Source organism: Lissotriton vulgaris, chromosome 11 (genome assembly GCF_964263255.1).
Source record: "Lissotriton vulgaris chromosome 11, aLisVul1.2, whole genome shotgun sequence".
Taxonomy (NCBI): domain Eukaryota; kingdom Metazoa; phylum Chordata; class Amphibia; order Caudata; family Salamandridae; genus Lissotriton; species Lissotriton vulgaris.
In genome coordinates, this window is record NC_141699.1 from 958,172,848 (window position 1) to 958,194,929 (window position 22,082).

The 22,082-nt window shown below is 43.3% G+C and overlaps 1 protein-coding gene across 1 annotated transcript in view; it reads left to right on the forward strand.

The window, feature by feature from the left end:
• GMPS (guanosine monophosphate synthase) overlaps positions 1-22,082 on the forward strand; it is a 433,428-nt gene that overhangs the window by 81,617 nt on the left and 329,729 nt on the right. The window contains exon 4 of the mRNA XM_086944124.1: positions 20,807-20,904. Within this exon, the coding sequence (XP_086800250.1) occupies positions 20,807-20,904 (98 nt within the window). The remainder of the gene's footprint in view (positions 1-20,806; positions 20,905-22,082) is intronic.

A 22,082-nucleotide genomic window follows, 5' to 3' on the forward strand; every position in this document is an offset into this window, starting at 1 on the left:
TTTTGAGGAAAAACCTAGCTATTATTATATAAAAAAACAGATTCAAATGCATAAAAGCTGCCTGGATGGTATGGATGAAAGTAATAAATGTACTGATATTCCCAAGGTATAATAGTTATACCCTATTATGCAGGTCCTCAATGTTTCCAGTAGGAATGGATGATGGTATGGCGATAGGATGGGAAATGGCAGGGGTTGATAAAATTGGTAATTTATATAATAGAAAATCGGAGAGTATATAATTTGTGGATTTGGTTAAACAAAGTGGGATAGATGAACAATCTCAATTCAAATATATTCAAATTTGGAGCTGTTTGAAGACACTGCCACAAGGGACTTTTTTTTATGAGGGACTTTTAATCATGATACTATACCAGTATTAAAAATGGCTTATCGGCGGAAGGCACAAATTGGAGACTATTATAATATTTTGTTTGGAAATCTTCTTGATGATCTAGAAAAAAACTGGGACTAAATGGGTAAAAAAACTTGGAGATGAAGAAATATTTCTTTGGAGATGTACATAGAAATCAGACATATACCAAGAGGATTAAGGAGATTTACAATGCCCAGGCACACTGAAACTAAGAAAGACCTAATTGATGAATGGGTGGAAAACAATGTGGAATGTTCGTTGAACATGATGCGCATATTAATAAAGCACGCAAATAAGGACATAGGAGGAATCGCCATTAAAATCAATTAAATAGAAGACATGAATAAACAACAAACAAATAAAGAGGAAATAGCCAAGCTTAGAAAGGAGATGGACGCAAGACAAGTATGAAACAGAGATTGAGGAACGCAAACAAAGAATATATATGAGATGAAAGGGACTATGCCTAAGGCAGAATCCTGATGTTTGCTAAACGCTTTGACAATCTGAAAAATAATTTTCCCTACCAACAACCAACAGGCACACCAGTGAATCAGAAGTTAGCGAAAATGAAATGACAGACCGAACAAGAGGAAATGCACCATGCACTTATTTTTTAAAATTTTTTTTTTTTTTAGAGGAAGTGCGACTCATGAATCTGGACAAAACAATGTCACGAGGAAGGGGTCGCACAATGAATTCAAATCAAAACCAAGGAAGAGGAAAACAAATAACTGCATAAAATCCAGAAAAACAAGAAGAGCAAAAAGAAAGAAGATACTACCCTCTAAGAAGCTGCAAATACAAAATCTCATACTGAATCTGTCCGGACACGTGGTAACAAAGGAGGAAACATCCCTTCTCAACTAAGGCCGGAAAAGCACTTTGATCAAACACAGGTCAAGACTGACTTATGAAAGCTAAAACTAGCAAAAATTCATGCTCGCCAAGTATCAAAAACACCAGAAATCACGAGCGATACCCAAATGAGCCACAATACCAACTAGACAATAGAGGAAATACCAGATCTTCAAAACATCTTTGGGCTTATGTATGATTCAAACACAGAGGACATAACGGAAATCCAACTGATAGAACAGTTAGATGTAAGAACTGACAAAAGAGTAGGAAGTGGCTTGAAACGGAAATCAAGATTTTGTTCAAGATTATCCCCAGGTAATAAATTTGACTTATTCTCTGAAGTAATCCTTGAAGATATTGGAAAAATCTCCAACATATGGAATGTATCCAGAAGAGAGAATCTGACAAATTAAACCTGCGGATAAGGGGGGGTGCAACATAGTCCTGCGGGACACCCAGGACTTTGTCAATGAAGCCATGCGCCAATTAAATGATTCAAAGAACTACTGCAAATTGGATAGCAATCCTATCAACAAAATGACATTACAACTAAATGGGTTCTTACAGGAATGGCGCAATAAAGGATTACTAAATGATGATGAACTCAAGTTTTTATCAAAAGATTTTCCAGTGATCCCTACGATTTATTTCCTACCCAAACTCCATAAAAAACACTGATTGATCCACCGGGTTGACCTATTGTTTCCTCATGTGACAGTCTCTACGAAAATGCCTCGCAATACGTTGATATCTAGCCCCAATTGCCAAAAATATGATCTTGTATATCAAAGTTACGGGGGTCTTTCCCAGAATTTTGAACGACATCACATGGAATGAAGAATTTTTGCTACTGGTGACAATTGATGTAGTGTCGTTGTACACATTGATCAGACACTAAATCGGACAGAATGCATGTAACTACTTTCTCAGAGAACGAAACATCCGTGAACTCCAACACACATGCATGCTTCTTGAGATGATCAAATTATGTTTTACTAATAATGTTTTTCTGTTTAACCACCAATTGTACAAACAAGAATGTGGTACTGCAACGGGCATCTCTTTTTCACCAAATTACGCGAATATAGCGATGGGCTGGTGGGAGAAGATAATCGCTTGGGATCCAGCCAATCAGACTGACCTAGACAAAATAATTCTATGGGTCCGGTACATAGATGATTTGTTTTTAATCTGGAATGGAACACTGCAGGATTTTATTTGCTACTACCTCAAACTCTGTCAGAATGAAGTGGGCTTGGATTTCACATATGCCCACAAGCAAGCAAGAAAAAAATAGATTTTTTAGGCTTAAGTCTATATTGAGAACAAAATAATTAATTCAAATCTATTTCGAAAGAAAACATCTACTAACCGTATACTGCACAGCTCCAGCTTCCATCCCCAACCACTGATTGCCAGCATACCTTACGGCGAATATTCGCATGAAGCGAAATTGCTCAAAGGAAAAAGATGCTGAAGAAAAAATAGAGGAAACCATGACCAGATTGAAGACAAGAGGCTATAATGAAAGAAGTCTAGAGAAAAGCAAAAGACGAGCCGCACAGAAATCGAGAACTGAACTATTAAATCCAAAGGTCAAAAAAACGAAAGAAGAACAAGACCCCCCACGGTTCATAACAACATACAGCAAAGAGAGTGGCATCATTGCAACGAAGATCAGAAAATATTAGCATCTCATATCTGGGGATCCAGACATTGGGAAAATGCTAGGAGATGGTCCAATGATCAGCTACAGAAAAACGGATTCGTTAAGAGATCATTTAATAAAAAGCCATTTCAAATGAAAGCACATAAAAAAAGAAGCAATTGGTTGATTGATCAACAAAAGGGTTTTAAAAAATGCGATATATGTAAGGCCTGTATGATCGGACAAAACAAAAACAGCATTAAAGAACCCAATGGCAAGACGATGACAATACAATAAAGAATAACATGCACGTCCACATATGTGGTGTACATTATTGAATGCGAATGTAAAATGCAGTACATCAGGAGCACCACATGCATGCTGAAAAAGAGAATATTAGAACACATAAGGGCAGTGAAAAATAAAGATATGTCATATGCCACAGCCAAACACATGGCATCTTGCCAAAACAGTAATTGGAAGGCTATGACATACTACGGAATCTTTATGGTAAAGCCGGATTAGACGAAAAAAAACTGAGACAAACAGAATTCTGTCTAATCATCAGACTCCAAACTAAAGCGCCAAAAGGGATGAACGACGAGGAGCTCTATGTGCATCTTGAGTGATGATCGAACAGCAACACTGGAAAGGACTTTAACTACAACATTATACAAACTTTCTTTAAGAAAATGCAACAATCCGAGCGACAGAGGCAAGATGGCGGACACAACTGTGTCAGAGTGAGGCAGGACATGAGTGCTCTCCGCCTTCCTCCCCCCTGCTTCCTTGGATGTTGCCGATGCGGGTAGTAAGCACCGATTAACTTTTCCGGGATGCTGAGGTTGCTGCAGTTCATATTGAAACGTCGATATTACCTGCATTCTGCCGGCAGCTGTTTCTATCACTTCGCTGGATCCGCGCTCAGCCTTCGGCGCTGGGAAGCGAGAGCTGCGGCAGCCGTTCAGCCAACACAAGGGTCGAACGAAATTCTGGACTGCAATAGTGCAGCCAGGATGGGTCCCAAGAACGCCAGCACCAACGCCTCCTCCAAGGGCCCGAAGACTCATGCAGCAGCGGCGGGGCCTACACCAGCAGTAGCATCCGCGGCCACTCAAGTCCCTCAAACCAGTCCCTCAAACCAGCGTTCACACGCCTACGAGGCTGGCGGATGGGGGTATTGACATGCCTGAAAAAACGCAGTAATATACGGCTTTGACATCGGTGGCCTTGCAGTCGGTGGAAGCGGCAGGTACAAATGTAACGATCCCCTTGATCTTTAAAAAAAAACAGTGGGCAAAACAAAGGCATCTGAAACAGCGCAAATGGCGGTAGCAGTCTTGCACAGCGGTAGCTCTTCTGGTTCATGAAGTGCAGCACCAATTATTTCGAAAACATCTGTGGCAAACCAGGGCGCATCCTCGGCGACAAACAGAATCCTGCCGGTAACGATCTGAATACGGTTTATCCTCAAATGGTAAATCAGGGTAGAGTGGATATCCAAATTGGTTTATCCCCAGTTCTTTCCAGCGAGACCCTAGCCGATACCCTGCATGCGAGTGTGACTGTCGGCGAAGTGACTGTTGAGATGGATTCAGGGGATTCAGGCAGAATTTTTTTTTCAATGTCTGATGTCTCCAATACTTCTGAGATTGAGAGTGTTGATGGTGACTGGGCCGATGATGGAAGTTTAACTAGCTCTGCTCCTCTTGATGAAGCGGAGAACAGTCCATCCCTCTCAGGAGACAGAAGTACTGTACGGAAAGTACAGGAGACAAAAAATTCGCCTGATGCATTGCCTAGGCGGATAATAAGTAATGATGGATCACCTATCTTGGCCTGCCCTACCTTACTACAGCTTGATGTGCAGAACGAAAGTAGAGGGGGCCCTGGTGTGAATTATGGAGAAACCGACAACGCTGTCACTCTAGACACTATATATCAGGCCATCATGTCACACCGTGACGAGACAAAGGCAGAAAGCTTGCGACTGCAGGGTGCAGTCCCCAAAGTACAGAACATGGTGCAGCGGGTTGCCAAGTCTTGTACGGACCTATCGGTGAGGGTTGGAGAAGCTGAGGGTCGAATCTCTTTAAGGGAGGATGAACTTGTTCAACAGAAAGCAGATGTTTCTTCCCTTCATTCCATTCGAGACAACATAAACTGGAAACTAACTGACTTAAAAAATAGATCAAGGCGGAACAATTTACGCACACTAGGTGTGCCAGAGGGATTAGAAGGGAAAGACATTCGTCAATTTGTAATTGATATGTGTGCAGAAGCTTTTCCTGAACTGACTGAGTGGAAATGGGAGCTTGAGCTCCTAAGGGCCCATAGATTTCCTTTTCAGCTACGGGGTGGTGCTAGGGGGCCTGAGGCTAAACCTAGGGCAATAATGATTTGCTTAAATCCTTTTTTTACTCTGTGAACGCTTATATCAGTTAGCACGACCGGACCGCAAGAGGTGAGCAAAGGGCTGCGACTTCTTCGTGCCCCCAGACTATTGTCAGGCTACCGTCCAGCAAAGATGGCATCTGCGCCAATTTATTCCGTCGTTTCAGGCGAAGGGGATACACACTTTTTTATTAAATCCCTCCAAGCTTAAGATTATCTACAAGGAAAAAAACACGATTTTTTAACTCCGATAAGGATTTTTGGGCACAATTGAGTGAGAAATAGGCCTTACATTGCTTCTATCCTTGTTTTCTTTTTCTTCTCTTCCGTTAACCAGGGAGAAGTGGGGGACCGATTGGGGGGGGGGCACTTTAACCTCTCTCTCAATCACCACTATGGACTATTCAGTCCCTTTGCCTCATATGGGTGGGTCAATGGGTGGGGGGGGGGGGGGGGCAGGGGGTGGAAGTGGGTGGGGGATGCTTGGGGGGGAGTGGGGGTGCTGGGCAAGGAACAGAATGGTGGGGTTTTTGCACTTGAATGCTACTAAGGTGGGGATGAGGAAACCTAGTATTGTAGCTTTTTTTTCATTTGAGCTTATAGTATCAAGCAGTGTGTCAGGATGGCAACGGTGGAGCTTTTCAGATATGATAAAACAATTTGTATTTAAAGATGGGTACATTTGCTGTCTGTTCTTGGAACGTATGTGGCTTAAATAACAGGAAAAAAAGAGGGATCATGGCTCAGATTTTGAAAACAATGAGGGTTGAATTGTTGTGTGTCCAGGAAACACATATCACATGGAATAATAGGGGGTGGTTAAGAGATCTGGGTCTGGAACTTGTGTTTTGTACACGGCAAGGATCGACTACAAGAGGACTTGCCATTTTGAAGAAATTTGGGTGGGGCGAATGCAAGCGCGTCAAAGCAGACTCTTATGGTCGGTAGGTGATTATTGAGTTGAGGATAGAGGGCCTTGTGAATATCTTCTCATCATACGGTCCCAATTCTGATGACCCTGACATTCTGAACGACCATAGTATAGAGCTTGCTACTTGGCCATCTCCTTTAATCCTATGTGGGGATTTCAACCTTCACGTAGGAGGAAATGCAGATATACTGGGTGATTACAGCTATAACGGGAAGAAAAATAAAGTTTTCAAAGCTCCTAGGGGACTACTCCAGGAGTTTGGATTAGTAGATGTCTGGTCGTTGAAAGGATTGGGTGCCCCAGGGCATACCTTTTATTCAGACCCTCACTAAAAGCATGTACGGCTAGATTATTTTTTTTATAACAGTAGAGTTACCAACCAATGCTAGGATGGATATCCAACCTAAAATAATTTCCAATCACAATCCGATCAAATGAGAACTAGAAACCTTGCATAGGTCCCCTGTAAAATCTTGGACATTTGAGCGACAACTATTAGTTGATCCTGGGTACTGTGAACAAATGTCCAAGTGGATAGTCGACTTTTTCGAAATTCATTCCGGGTCTGCTTCAGCATGCATGGTTTGGGATGCGTTCAAGTCTGGAGTGCGTGGAGAAACCCTAAGTTACTCCATTTAATAAACAACACAGACTAAGGGCAGAATTAGCTGACGAGACTAACAAGTTACGGTCCCTGGAAATCAATTTTATGCAGGTAGTTTGCAGCGGTCAAGATTGTGAACAAATTCTGAGCGATCTTGCTGTCCAAAAAATGAGGGTAAATCAAAACTTAGCTACTAAGCTTGCTGCTCAAATGACCGTACACAGGTCTGAGCTCTACGAGGTGGGGGAGAACTCTGGCCGGCTATTAGCTAAAAGATTACAACAGAAGGAGGTGACCAAGAGGATTGATTCTATCCAGGATGAGCTAGGGCAAATTTATGCAAGGCCCGCAGAAGTTTTAGAGGTCTTTGGCAGATACTATAGTCCATTATATACGAATGAGGATGTCTGGGATATAGAAGGGAAAGTTGCAGCGTTCTGCGCGGATAGTGCGATCTCTAAATTAACAGCTGATAAAAAGGAAGAGCTAGATGTTGAAATTACCTGGGAGGAAGTGGAGGCAGCAATAATATCTCTTGCTGTCGGTAATGCTGTGGGACCTGATGGGATTCCGCTGGAATTCTTTAGAACTTTTCGGTCAGTTTTGAAAGAACAAATATTAGTGACTTTTCTGTCATCACAAAAAGGAACTTTTCCCCCAACCCCACGAAACCCCCAGTCTTGGTGGAAATCTATCATCATGGTTTTAAAAAAAAAGATAAACCTCCTCTTTCACCATCATCCTACAGACCCGTCTCGTTAATTAACGTCAACAGTAAAAAAAAATGCTAAAATTTTAGCTGTGCGTTTATCGAGGATAATTTCCACTTTGGTCTCACAATTCCAGCATGGGTTTATCCCCGGCCGTGACACTACCGATCATATCTGGCGTGTGATAGCTCTGACGGATTGGGCAGAAACTACAAAGATTACCATCGGAATCACCCTGTTGGATGCCGAGAAGGCATTCAACAGGGTTAGGGTCTGCAATCCTATGATCACCCAGATTTTTTGCTTTTGTTTCACTGGTTTACGACTTTCTCTGGCTGTGGGCCTGCCAATCAGACCCACAGCCTGGCTGTTCTCTCTCTAAATTACGATATGTGCCCTAGGTGCATTTACCAATTGGTACTGGGCCACCTTATCAGACCCTGTAACCCAGGGCATAGGTGTACCCAGGGCCGCCAGGGGCTGCAGCATGTATTATGCCACCCCTGGCTGGCCTCCTAAATCTGACACAACTGGCTGCATGACAGCTGGGGCAAAGTCGTGTAATCACCCTTTGCTTTAGATATAGTAGCCCTATATCTAACCCTCCAATGGACACCCGAGTTCCTATCAGTCACTCCTATGGCAGGCCTTGACAATCCTGAAGGCAGAGTGCATGGGCTCGTGTGAACTAAGCTCTGGCCCGAGCCGAGCCCGGTTGCAGCTTGCGGAATCAAGACCCAATGGCTGTTCCATGATAACGCGTACCATATCGGTAACTTCGGTGTCGCGTTATCAAGACATGTCGAGTAAGGTGTCATACGAATCGGGATGCTGCCCTCTCACCAACTCTGGCGACGAGGTTAGCATTCCGCCCTTCTAGAGGGACACGACATGTACGTAACTGTGAACCCCGGTTAAAGTTAACGAAAGCCTCAGCTCCACAAAATGGATGCTGCCACCACAGACACGAGTCTGACCTCCTGCTGCTGGGAGTCCTTCCAGCGAGGAGCACTTGGACAAAGGGTTTCCTGTCAAGGGCGGTGTTCGCACCGTCCCAGACAGGGTTTGTGTATTCTGGGTAGGTAGGGCTTTTGCGAGAAGGTGACTGCGGAGTGGCACCCCGGTGCTCACTACGCATCTGCCGGTTAGAACCAGTTCCAGGGGCGACAGCCCTGGCCTGGGGAAAGTCCGGCAGGGGAGAGGGGTGTAACTACCCCCCTTCCTGGTCCCACCCTTAGGGCAGGACCTAGTCATGTACCCACCCCTTTCTTTAGGATAAAGGCCGGAGCGGGGACCCTTCCAAATTAGATCATCTTTGAATCAAGAACTACTTTCTACGAAAGGACCTTCAAGACTCTTCTCAAGATTTCTCCCTTGTGGCTAAGGAGTAGTCACCCTGCATCAGCGGGCACCATCTAAGAACTCTGCGGTTTGCTGTAAGTCCTTCCTCAAGGAATCCGACGGCCCAGCTCGACGAGAACCGGCTTCCCTGGCACCTCTGACCTCTACCCACGTCATCAGCTCAGCTGTGATCTGTGGGTGCGACGAGACCTCGAGGGACCGGCCATCATCAGAACCTGCACGCTCTTAAAAACCAGCACGACCATCGAGGTAACTCTCTGGTGAGTGCTCTGGGGTCCGAGAAACCCCGACCCTGAGTCGCTCCAGCACCGAAGTGCAGTCTCCCAGCATCTCCACGATCTGCGTGGGGCCCTTGTGCTCGCTGCTCAGCACGTTGTCTGGTCACTAGCCGCTGGCTCGTGTCCTTCTGTGACGACATCCGAGAATCAACACTGCCGGTCTGGTTGCTCCAGACTGGCCCTTGCTTCCATCTTTTCGAGAAGCACCCCGGACCCTCCTGGTCCACTCAAGACGCCGACAGCGACATCCGTCGTGGGACAGCTCGCACCTCCACCGTGGTCGCCGACAACGCCTCCTGGTCCGAGAGACTGCAGAGCCTAGCGTCGCCCACTCACCTGGTCGAGGTGACGGCCAACCGGTGCCTTCCTGGTACCCTCTGACTACTGGCTAGTAGTACGAACTTGGTCCCCTCTGCTTTCAGGTTTCATCAATCTCCGATCCAGGCTTGGATCTCTACGAACTATTCATCACTGGTCGCCGGCCAGCAACTCCTTTTCTTCCGGCTCCTGGCTCGTCAGCAAAGACCCCGACGCCTGTAAGACTTGCAGCCGCAGCCCTCGTGGCTAGGTAACTCGGCACTTCGGTGCCTGCATAGCCTCCTTACTCTAGGGTCCCGAGTCCCTCGCTTCCGACTTGCCTTAACCTTTCCGTGTCCCCGGACACTTGTTTTAAACTGTGCACTTGAAGTATTTACTAAAGAGATTTGGTTTGTGCTTAGTACCCTGTCCTCATAAAGAGTACAGGGCTGTTGTGATTCTTAATAAATATACTGTTTATTTTCATAACACTTGTGTGGTGTCCTTTCACTGGGTGTTCAAGGGGTACATGTGTGGTAAACAGCTGGCTTAACGCGCCCTCTCGAGTCTTTAGCCTTAGACTGCTCGTATCCACGCTACTAGGATAGCTGGTCTATAGGTTGACTTACAACCAAACACCATAAGGGTCGTTGGAACGATACATAGCGGTCGCTAGAATAGCGAACGTTGCATATCGGGCCAACTTCTCACAAGGGTGTCCTGGCCATATATGTGGGAGGTCTTACGGTTGAAGGGGTTTGGACCGGGGATACTTCAAGCTTTGAAATCTCTTAATCAGCTCCCCACTGCTTGCATACGCTTGGCAGGTATAGAATCGGGTTTATTCACAATCAGCCGAGGTACACAACAGGGGTGCCCCTGCTCCCCTTTATTATTCGCCCTATACATTGATTTTTTTTTTGTCCAAATTAAACCAATCTATCGACATCCAGCCAGTTAAACTCTGTGATACTGAGTAAAGAGCTTTGGCTTATGCAGATGATGTCATCACCAGCGACCTGGTCTCCGCTCTGCCAACAATTGATGATCTGGCAACAAAGTTTGGGCTTTTTTGGGGCTACAAGCTAAATCTATCCAAAACACAGACCTTATGTATCGGTGGTAACCCGCCTGATGGTTTAAATATTGTTTCGGAAGCCACTTACTTGGGAATTAAGATATCTTCACCAATTAATAAGATCCCAGAAATAAATATGAATCCTGTACTTCATAAAGTGAATGCAATGCTCGAGAGATTACACCACTTACTTATCTTTGCATGGAATGTTGAATGTTTCAAAGATGCTTGTGTTGCCAAAATTTCTTTATATTTTCAAAACTATTCCGCTCGAATTCCCAGTATCATGTTTTAAAAGATTGGAGAGAATTTCTTTGAGATTTGTGTGGGGTTATAAAAGGCAGAGAAGGGGGTATAAAAGATGGTCCTGCCTAGAACTCATGGCAGCTGGGGTATACCGTACTTCCTGTTTTTATTATTGGGCGGCAGTTTTACAATTTATTTGTCCTTTGGTTGCGGGGGATAGGGTCAGGTGCCGGCCCTGCCATAGCCCCTCGATTTTTTAGCTTGGGCTGGGAGAAGAGGCCAACGGTGGTTTTGTCAAAATATTGGAACCAAGTTACTTTAAAAAAAACGAAATTTAAAATTCTTAAATCTGCTTATTCAGTCTGGAGGTGGGTAAAACTGTATTTGGGCTTTCCGAATTTAAACGCCTATACTCCACTTGAAGCTGCCGGCTTACTCCCTCTGATCTTTCGGTATTGAGATGGCGTCAGAAGGGAATTAATCGCTTAGGAGATCTAAGTCCGGATGGACAATTGCCCCCCTTTACAGAGTTACAAACGCAATACGACTTGCCAAAGCATGAATTTTTGAAATATCTGCAAATTCGCAGCTTTTTGAATGCTCTAGGCTCGGGTCTAGAGTATCAGTTTAGTAAATATCCTTTAATTGAGAAGATGGGGGGAAAAAACGCCCATTGGTTTGTTCTATTCTGATTTGATAGGGGTGGTGCCCGATGATATAGAGCAATGCCAAGAGAAGTGGGCAAGGATGTTAAATGTAGAGGGAATCTATCTTAATACCTCTTTTTGTCTGGCAAATGAAGTCTTGCTGATGGGTATTTTATTTATTTATTTTATATTAGAGGTTTTATATAGCGCTGTCTGGACCCAGGTGTATCAGAGCGCTTAACATTTTTTATTTAGACAAGAAGGTCAATAAGACAGGGAACATACATAGCACCAGTGTGTATATATCATATAAGTCTCCGCATGACAGATTTGAAAGTGATAAATATGGGAAATAAGCACACCAAAATGAGAAAGAAGTGATAATCAAAAATATCATAAGGCACAAATTGAATAGAGAGCCGGAAAAATTGCAGATTCAGGATTGGGAGGTTAGTGGACAGTTAGGATGGTAAGGCAGAGAGAGGGAGGGACAGAAGTGGGTGGGGTTGGAGGGGATGAGGGCTGAGGGTGGACAAGGGAAGGCGGGGTGCAAGGAAAAGTGAAGGTGGTAAACAGGGATGGGGAAGTGACGAGGAGGAAGGGCGAGTAAGGCTGATAAAGAGAGGGCGGATGCATCTAGGGTCGGACAGATGTGGCAGGTGGAGAAGAACAGATGGGGATTAGGGTCCTCAATATTTATTGAGGAGATGTAGTTTGAGTTCTTTTTTGAAGCTAGAGAAGGAAGGGTTGCAGCGAAGGTCAATTGCAACGGCATTCCAAATGCAAGGAGCGTTGCCGGAAAAGGATCGTGACTGAGTGGTTTCTTTTAAAAGGGGGGGATAAGAAGAGGGAAACATCCTTTACGACGCAACTTTTACCACGCAGTACCTTTTCAACGCAAGTCATTACAACGACTTGCGCTGGGGGGCGCTCTCGGATAGGTAATAGTTTAATTTACTATCCAACACCTTCCCTACTGTCCACGGGGACTAGAGTTGGAATAGTAAATTAAACTATTCACTATCCAGCACCCCCCAATGCAAGTCGTTGTAACGACTTGCGTTGAAAAACCTGCGTTTAAAGGCATGCGTGGTAAAAGCATGCGTTGTAACAACGTACATCCATAAGAAGGAGGGTGTTAGTACTTCTCAAGGAACGGGAGTAGCCGGCTTTAGTGAGTTTGTTAGCGAGGTAGATCGGAGTGTTCTGATGGATAATTTTGTGTGTAATGCAGGCTGTTTTGTAAGTGGACCTACCTTCAATGGGGAGCCATTTAAGGGTTTTAAGAGCAGGGGAGATGTGGTCGAATCGCTTGCAGTCTGTGGTAAGCCTAGCTGCAAGGTAAAGCAAAGATTTAAGAGGTGCTAGGTGGATCTTGGGAATTCCAGTGAGAATGGCATTGCCATAGTCGATGCAAGAAAGAACAAGGGATTGGACTGCTAGTTTGAAATCATCAATAGGGATGAAGGGCTTAATTTTCTTAAGGTGGTGGAGAGTGAAGAGGGCACCTTTGGCAGAATTGTTGATGTGTACCTTGAGGGTTAGGGGGTTGTTAAGGGAGATCCCTAGTGATTTGACTGAGGAGGACAAAGATAAAGAGCAGTTGAGGGCATTGAGGTCTGGGATCCAATTCTGGATGGGGAGCTGATAATTTTTAGGGGAAAAAATAATAATTTCAGTTTTTTTAGGGTAGAGTTTGAGGTGGTTAATGTGGAACCAGGCTTGAATCTTGATGAGAGTGTTGAGGTGAAGGATGTCAGCATGAGTTTTAATCTTATAATAGAGCTGGGTGTCATCGGCGTAAAGATGGTAGTTTATCCCGGCTTGTTTAAGAATGAGTGTGAGGGGTTCCATGAAAAGGTTAAAGGGAGAGGGAGAGAGGATGGATCCTTGTGGAACTCCTAAGGAGAAGGAGGTAGGGTTAGATAAGCAATTTTGACTTTGATTTGTTGAGAATGGTGTTGTAGGTATGAGACGAACCATTTGTGTGTCGTACCATTCAGGCCGAATCAATCTCTAAGAACATTGAGTAGAGCAGAGTGGTTAACAGTATTAAATGCCGCAGAGAGATCAGGTGAGTGGTGGATGTCGTCAACAATGTTTAGCATGGCGGTTTCAGTGCTGCATCCTTTCCTAAAGCCAGATTGGAAGGGGTCTAGTAAGTTAAAGTGTTCAATGTGTCTCTCTAGTTGGAGAAGTACACATTTTTCCAGGGCTTTAGAGAGCAGGGGAAGGTTGGAGATGGGACGAAGGGTATTGAGGTAGTTCGGGTCTGCCAAAGGATTTTTGATAATGGGGGTGATTTGGCCAAGTTGCAAAGAAGTGGGGACACAGCCGGTGGCAAGGGAGCTGTTGATAATAGAGGTCCAGGAAGGGGCGATAATGTGTTTAAGTTTTTGGACAAGTTTGGAGGGGAGAGGGTCTTTGGTGTGGGAGGAAGGCTTGAGTTTGGTAATGATGTTAAGGACGTCTCTTTCAGTGACTGGCTGGAAGTTATGCCATGCGGCATTGTTTTTAGGAAGGGGATTAGGATGGTTGGAGTCCAGGAGATTGGAGGGTAAGGGGGGTGAGGGAGATCAGAGTTGTGATAGGTAATGGTGAGTGTAGGGGGAGTTGTGATGGAGGGGGGGATATTAAGAGAGATGTTCGGAATGGCAGTAGGGATCACAGTAGAGAGGAAGGTTTGCTCAATTGGTTTAATTTTGTCTGAAAAAAATAGAGCTATTTCTTTACATCTAGTCGTCGAGGCCAGTGGGACAGGGGGAGCGGAAGCAGTTTGATTGCGCACAATGTTGAATAGTTCTCTTGGCCTATTCTGTGCTCGATCTAGTTGTGTTCTGAAGAAGGACGTTTTTTGACTAAAGATGCGTTTTTTGTAGGACGATCTAGCAAGTCTGAGGCGGGCCAGGTTAGGAGAGGGGTGCTGTCTCCATAATCTTTCCGTCATTCTGAGTCTGCGTCTTTCATTATTTAGCTCTGTGTTAAACCATGATTTGGAGGGGATATTTCTTTGTTTTTTGAGTTTAAGAGGGGCTAGAAGGTCGAGGGTATCAGTGACTGCTTTGTTATATTGTTCGGTTAGTTCATTAGTGTTAAGGGAGGGAGGGATAGCGAGAAGTTGGGAATGTAGTTTGGATTCAAGTAAGTCGGGAGGGATATGACTGAGATTTCTGATCAGTTTCATGGGTTTAATAGTTTTGGTAGGAGGGGGGAGGTAGAGGTAGTTATGGAGAACAGGATAAGGTGATTGTCGGACCAGTCAATGGGAATGATATTAGATAGGAGGGCTAAATCCTTGCAGGTAATGATAGCCTCAAGGGTGGCTCCTTTGGAATGGGTTGGTGACTGACAGATTTTTTTGAGGTCATTAATTTCGAGAAGGTCGGAGAGGAGGGAGATTGAGGGGTCTTTGGTATCATTCCAATGGAGGTTAAAGTCTCCCAGGAAGATGTTTTTAGATTTGGAAATTGAGGATTGGGTAAGGAGGTTAGATAGGTCATCAATGAATGGGTAGTGATTTCTTGGCGGATTATATATATTGTGAAGGCGGATGGAGTGGGAGCCCTGTATTTTGAGTTCGGTTACAAGGTATTCAAATGAGGCAAATTCGGCGTTATTGATAAGGGAGAGCTGTAGTTCGTCTTTGAAGATGATAGCTTCACCACCTCCTTTTCAAATGGGTCTATCTTTCCTATTGATGGAGTAGCCCGGGGGTGAGAGTAGGTCTAGAATGCTTGTAGAGTGGTCATTAAGCCAGGATTCTGTAAGCAACGCAATGTCGATGGATTCGCCAAGGATGGTTTCGGAGATTTCTAAGGCATGTCTGGCAGCTGAGCGGCAGTTAACAAGTATGCAGGAGAGGGGTTTGGGAGTCGGTTTGGGAGAAGGGAGGGCATGGATGGAGGTGAGATGAGGAGTGGGTCTAGGTGAGACAAGTGAGAGGGGAATACGACTAGTTCCCAAAATGACGGGGATGCTTGAGAAGGGGGGAGGCGTGTTCACGGTGGGTGAGTAGGGAGGGTAGGAATTTTGAAGGGCAGAAATCTCCCAGTGGGACAGGGTGCAAGATGAGCGGAGTGGTCTCGGAGCCCTGCAAAGCAAGGGAGTTGTTTTCCTCGGTTTGGAGGTGGTGGGGTTAATTTGACCAGAGCTAGCGGTGTTTCAACGGGGAGGGTGGTCGCTGGATTTTCCGTTGTAGAAATCGTTCCTAGACGAGAGAGATCTCTGGTAAGAGTGGAGAGGTTATGTTCGATGTTGCGAAGGGAGTTTGAGATGAGTGAAGGGGGAAATTGGGTGTGTGGGGGAGGAGGACAAGGCGGGTTCGGAGTTAGCTGCAGAGGATGATCTGTTCCGAGGAGGCAGTGAGCAGATGCAGGCAGGGGGCCTGTTCTGAGGAGGAGATGAGCCGATGCAGGCAGGAGAGCAGGGAGGGCTGTAGTTGAAGGGGAAAAGGAGTGGCATGGCGGGGTAGGGAGGAGATGAGACCACTGGGGATGAGGAGTTTGGAGATAGAAGGGAGGTACAGTTGCAAAGTAGTGTAGGAGTGAGGTGGGGGAAATGGGAAGAGTGTATTGGTGGGGGGTAGTGTGATTCAGAGGGTGTGAGGATGCGTTGGGAGAGGAGGAATGAGGGGGTGGGGGAGGAAAGGAAGGGGAATCTGGGTGAGGAGTATTGTGATATGGCGGGTGTGAGGATGAATTGGAAGAGGAGGAGTGAGGGGGGTTGGCGGAGTAAAGGAAGGGGAGACTGATAGAGGGCCGGGAGGGAGGAGTAGTAGGGAGGAGAATGGGTGGGCTGATTGGGTGCAAGGGGGATTGGGAGTGTGGGGGTGAGGAGAGCATCAAGGGGAGAGGGGGGTCATAGTGAGGAAAGAGGGGATGGGTGGCAACGTTTGCATAGTGAAATTGGATGTTGAAAGGTCAGGGGCGGGAGAGGAGGGCTGGTGGGGCGGGGTCTGTGGGGAGAGAGGAGGTGGAGAGTATGGGAGGTTATTGGAGGAATTGGAAAGTTGGATGGCCAAGGATCTGAAATGGAGTTCGAAGGTGTTAAGATGAGGTACGGCCGCTTGGATGAGGATGTTTCCAGTTTTGAAAATGGAGATGTTGATTTCCCCACAAAAGGTTGGAGAGGGAGTGGTGGAAAATTTGTGGCCATGGGGTATTATGGACGTTTTTGTGACTGGAAGATGTTGAGTGAAAATGCTTTTCTATTTAGAGGGGCTGGAATAGAAGATGTAGTTAGTTTTAATGGGGGTGGTAAAGCTGTAGTAATTGTCAACAATAAGTGTTTCAGGATTTCGAATGAGGAGGTTGTGTTTGAGTTTTTTTCTTGCATTTTTAGAAAGATTGGGGGGGGTACGGAATGGACCAGGAGTTGGGACCATGTTTAGATAGATAAAGGTCCTGGGTGGGGGAAGGGAAATTGAGAGGAGGCATATTGGGCAAAGAAAAAGAGGTAAATCAGAAAGTCATGTGAGAAGTCAAGGGAGGGCAGTGTGTTAAAGCTGTTGAGGGAGAGACGTGGAAAGGGAGGAGTAGAAGGACGCGGTGTTGGGAAAGGGTAATGGGAGGATTCAGCAGAGGAAAAGAACAAAGAGAGGGAATGTGGTCACAAGATGATATGAGAGAGAGGGGCCAGTGACAGGAGAATAGGAGTCCTGTAAATAGGTACGAAGGAAGCGGTAGTCAGACTGAGTTAGGAGGTAGAAGATGAGAGGTAGAAGGCAAAAGTAATCGGATGTGCGTTAGATTTGTCAAACAATTTTGTAGGGCCTGCCATAGACAATCAGAAATACTGCTTTACATAATTGCTTGTGAACAAAGTAAAAAACATAGACCTAAGCAAAAGAGAGAATAAAATTCCAAATCAATATATGAAGCATAGACCAGGGATCTCAAGGTGCAACAAACAGAGGTACTAGATGGTAAACAACAACCTAAATTGGCTGACTTATTCCTCTCTATCTAGCACTTCCTTGCTTTAATCATGGGGTCACCAGTTTCGATCAGTGGGGAACTGGTGATGACAGCTGTGAATTCAGACACTGATGTACAAATAAGATCTAAAGCAATGACTTCTTTTGCGTTTATCTGTATGGCGGTCGTTCGCGCTTGTATAACCAAGGACTAGATTACCCCTGACCCTCCGTCATTTACTAGCTGGCGGAATAGACTTCTGGCGATGTATAACCTTGAAGTAGCCATTTATAAGATCAAGGGTAGAAGGAAGACGGTAATGGGAGCCCTGACTTGTGCTCCCGTGACCGATTGGATTTAAGATATGAAGTACTGGTAGCTACTTTTCATTTCTTCCAGTCAAAGTTGATTTATGTCTTCTCCTCACCGTGTATTTTTGTTGCCATAAGTGATACTGTATTTATGCAGTTCTGTTTGCCTTATGGTCCCACTTATTTGACTATTCGCTTATGTTTGTACTGAAGAAATGTAAATTCCATGCATAAAATTGGGAAAAAAATCAATACAAAAAAAAAATGCAACAATCCAACCTGGTCTTATATCTCAGGGTACTAAATCCTCAAAAAACGAATTAATTTGGACTGGTGTACGAAGCATGAATCATTAAAATCAAAAGAGATACTATATCGGAACAATGCCATGATCCTACGCAACATGCCTCACAAACTGAGAATAATTCAGAAGTGAATATCACCAGAACTAGAAATAGAAACGACAAAATGCAAATGAAAAGTAGAGATAGGACATAAGAGAAGTACCAAACTTCTGCATGGGACACATCGCTGTAATGTAAGGAGACTTAACTGCACCAGGATTAGACCTATAATGACTGGCTTGATAATTGGTTGCAAAACGCTGCACTACACATACCAGCATGCAACACAAGGGCTAAAATAATTTGTTTTTCAATCGACACTGCCAAACATGTAAAAAAAAAAAGGGTACTATACCCCATAGTAGGCACGTAAAATTGCTGTTAAACCATCTCAATGTATATAAATTAAAAAGTGATTAACGTCTGATTAATTGTAAATATTTTGCATGAATATAAGAATACTACATGCCCCCTCATGGCAGAAATGAGATATAAAGTGAAAACAAATGATGGCTCACTTACCGTGAACAAAGCCAAGGTAGGCTGAAACGCGTTGGTTCGAGCTGAAGTGTAAATAAAACAAGCTTTAAACAGTCTGGAGTGCCGCGTCCTTGGATTAAAATTGTTGTTTGGGCCATGATCCGGCTCCTACGCAGAGCACCGGTAGCTGAGCGCATCGCGGTCCGAGGGTCACATTGTGAGATATATATATTTATATATATATATATATATATATATATATATATATATATATATATATATATATATATATATATATATATATATATATTCCTCCAGTGTACACTAAATTAAAAAACTATATATTAGACAATGGTTTCCATTTTTATAAATAATATGAAATAAATTAAAACTATATGAAAAATATTAAGTAAAGAAATATAGTAAAAACTGTTTCTCTACGCATAACATAAAACTTGCAAATAATAATGCAACCACTATAACAAATATTAAGACTCTATTTTAATCAAAAGTAGGGAAAGCGTTCACTGGGAGGAGGAACACCACCTCCCTTTAACTGACGAACAATGGACTTATTGCTGTCAACAGACGGGCAAAGTGTTGGCCAGCAGCAGACTGCGAATGATCCATTACAAGTATATGCACCGTCGATATTATACCCCTGCAAAACATATGTGCTTTCACTTAAGGGATGCTGACCGCTGTGACAGATGCGGTAGGGAGAGTGCTGGATTTTGCCATTTAGCCTGGGATTGCGACCCAATCCCACGGTAATGGAGATAGAGGTACTAGAGGTGCTCGATCAGATGAGTGGGATTCATATACCCGACACCCCACTCACTACACTGCTGGGTTACACTAGAGACCTTGATATCCGATTCAGAAGGTTCAGATCACTGGCGCTTTTACTGGCCGAGTGCAAAGTGGCTTGTAGATGGGGGAGAGGGAGAGCACCCAAATTTAAAGAATGGTTAAATGCCCTGATTTTTTTGTCAAGAACAACTACATACGTACGCCGAATTGTTACCACCATCGTCCCGCCCAAGAGTCATTTGGGATCCCTTAAAACTGAATTTATTTGCACAATCAAATGCCGATGATACTGGAAGGTTAGAGATGGGAAATGATTGATTACAAAATGTTAAGGGGAGTGCGTGGAGACCTGCTGAATCCTGGAGTTACTAGCAGCGCAACTTTGTAACAGCTCGCTGCAGCCGGGCACCACAGAATGTAAGCACAAATACCATGTCATTAACAAGGTAGTCATTTAAAAATGTGGTATTGGAACAATTTGAAATGTCGCGGGAATGGAGTTCACATGGTTTGTGTTTTTATTGTACAAGCAAAACCAATAAACAGATTTAAAAAAAAAGTAGGGAAAGCGTTGGATTTCCAAAAGATTATATTTACTATTTCCTGTTTGTGTAAAGATGTTGGATTTTGGTTGAATTATTTACTATTTCCACTCCAGTCTAAGCAACAATATGGAAGGTGTTCGAATTTGGAGGAGTTAGATTTAGTATTCCCACTCCAGTCTAAGCAACAGTAGGGAAAGGACTTTGAAAGAATTATACAGAACAATAAAAATTCAAAATATGTATTAAATACACAACAAATATAAACTGCTTACAAAATATTAGCAATATTTAAAGTAACCATCTAAGAAACATCTAAATAAAATGTAAAAAACACATTGAATTCATTGAAAAACAATATTTTTGTTTACAACTGTAGTAATGAACTATATTAAGAATATTATTTTTGAAAACCACATTTCTTTCCAAAACATGTATATTCTAAATGAAAATTTGTGTCAATATTACGGTAGCAACAATATTTTTTTGACGATGTTCCTGTAGCACAATATTTTTAACTCAATATTTTGTCCAAATTCCAACAAGAGTACAGAAGCAGGCCATGTCTCAAACTTTTGTCCCTCATTACCCCAATTATTTCTAACACCTTAACATCAAACTCTTCAAGTGCTATGAATGAAGAATGATGCATGGCATCCACATTCTCTTACTAAAATCGAGCTGCTACTTACCTTTGTTACTAATTGTCAATCTCTTTTGTCTTTATTACCGGAGGCTTTTAAATTACTACCAGCTGACAGCCAACACTTTACAGCCACTAAATTAATGAATCGCTATTTACCGTAAATGTGTATTGGGTAGGACCCAGATAGCTATATGTACATAATCTCCATTCTTTAGCATTCTAAAATTCCATTGTCTATTGTGGGGATTGTGACTGTTAAGGACAAATGTTGAAATTACGTTTCTCAACTTGCTTTTAATTTGGCTTGTCTGTTTTTCTTTTAGATGATGAATAAAGTATTTGGTGGTTCAGTGCACAAAAAAAATGTGAGAGAGGATGGTGTTTTCAATATAAACATAGATAATTCATGCTCACTTTTCAGGTAAAGTGTTGTTTCTTAATCGTACATTTTACCAAAAAAGTGCTTCGGACAAGACAGAATATGCAGTGCATTGGTTTATCATTACATTATCCACTGCAAAACATTATGAGGTTGTTAAATAAACTGTACTTATTACGGTATGTATGTATGAAAGAATGTTTGCTTTCCAGTATGAAATGATGGTCATTAACTAAAGAAAGAGTACTGGCTTGCCAATGCTCAATGCTGAATTTTTCAGAATTTCAAAGTGTATCAATCCATACTTTTACTGTATGTATGTATGATAGAATGTTTGCTTTCCAGTATGAAATGGTGGTCATTAACTAAAGAAAGAGTACTGGCTCGCCAATGCTCAATGCAGAATTTTTCAGAATTTCAAACTGTATCAATCCATACTTTAAAAAACATAAGTGTCTATTAGTGATTCTCACTGTCAAACCTAATTCAAATGACTAAACTTTAGAAACATCTGTTGTACTTGGCCTTCTATGCAGGGCCAGCCCCAAACATTTTGCCTTCACCCCTCCTATTTTTGTTGAATTCATTTTTGTTGGCCTTAGGACTCTTTGGACTTTACCATTGCTAAAGTGCTTGTGCTTTCTTCTTTAAACATGGCAACATTGTCTTACACCTCTTGGGCATATTTCATTTACTTATAACTCCCTTCTAGAGTGGTATACCTTATACCCAGGGCCTGTAAATGAATGCTACTAGTGGGCCTGCAGCACTTATTGTGCCTCCCACCTAATTATCTCCTTTAAACTGGTTCCAGGCCTGCCATTACAGCCTGAATGCAGTTTTATACTGCAAGTTTGACTTGGCAAAATAACCCCCTTGCCAAGCCTTAAAGTCTACTTTTATTGCATATGCGTCACCCCTAAGGTTGATCGAGGGAGCTTATAGGGCAGGGTACATTGTAATTAAAAGTTCTGGACATGTACTTGCATGTCCTGATAGTGAAACACTCCTAATTTCGTTTCTTACTACCTGTCCCATAGGGTAACATTGGGTTGCCTTATAACATTTATTAAGTGCTAACTTTTGATTGGGAACAAGTAAGCATTTCATATTTGGTTTCTGTGAAATTGTAATGAAACATTATATTCACTGGTAGTCTGCTATTAAATTAAAATTTTGAAAATGCCCATTTTAGAAAGTTGGCATTTTTCTGCCCTTGC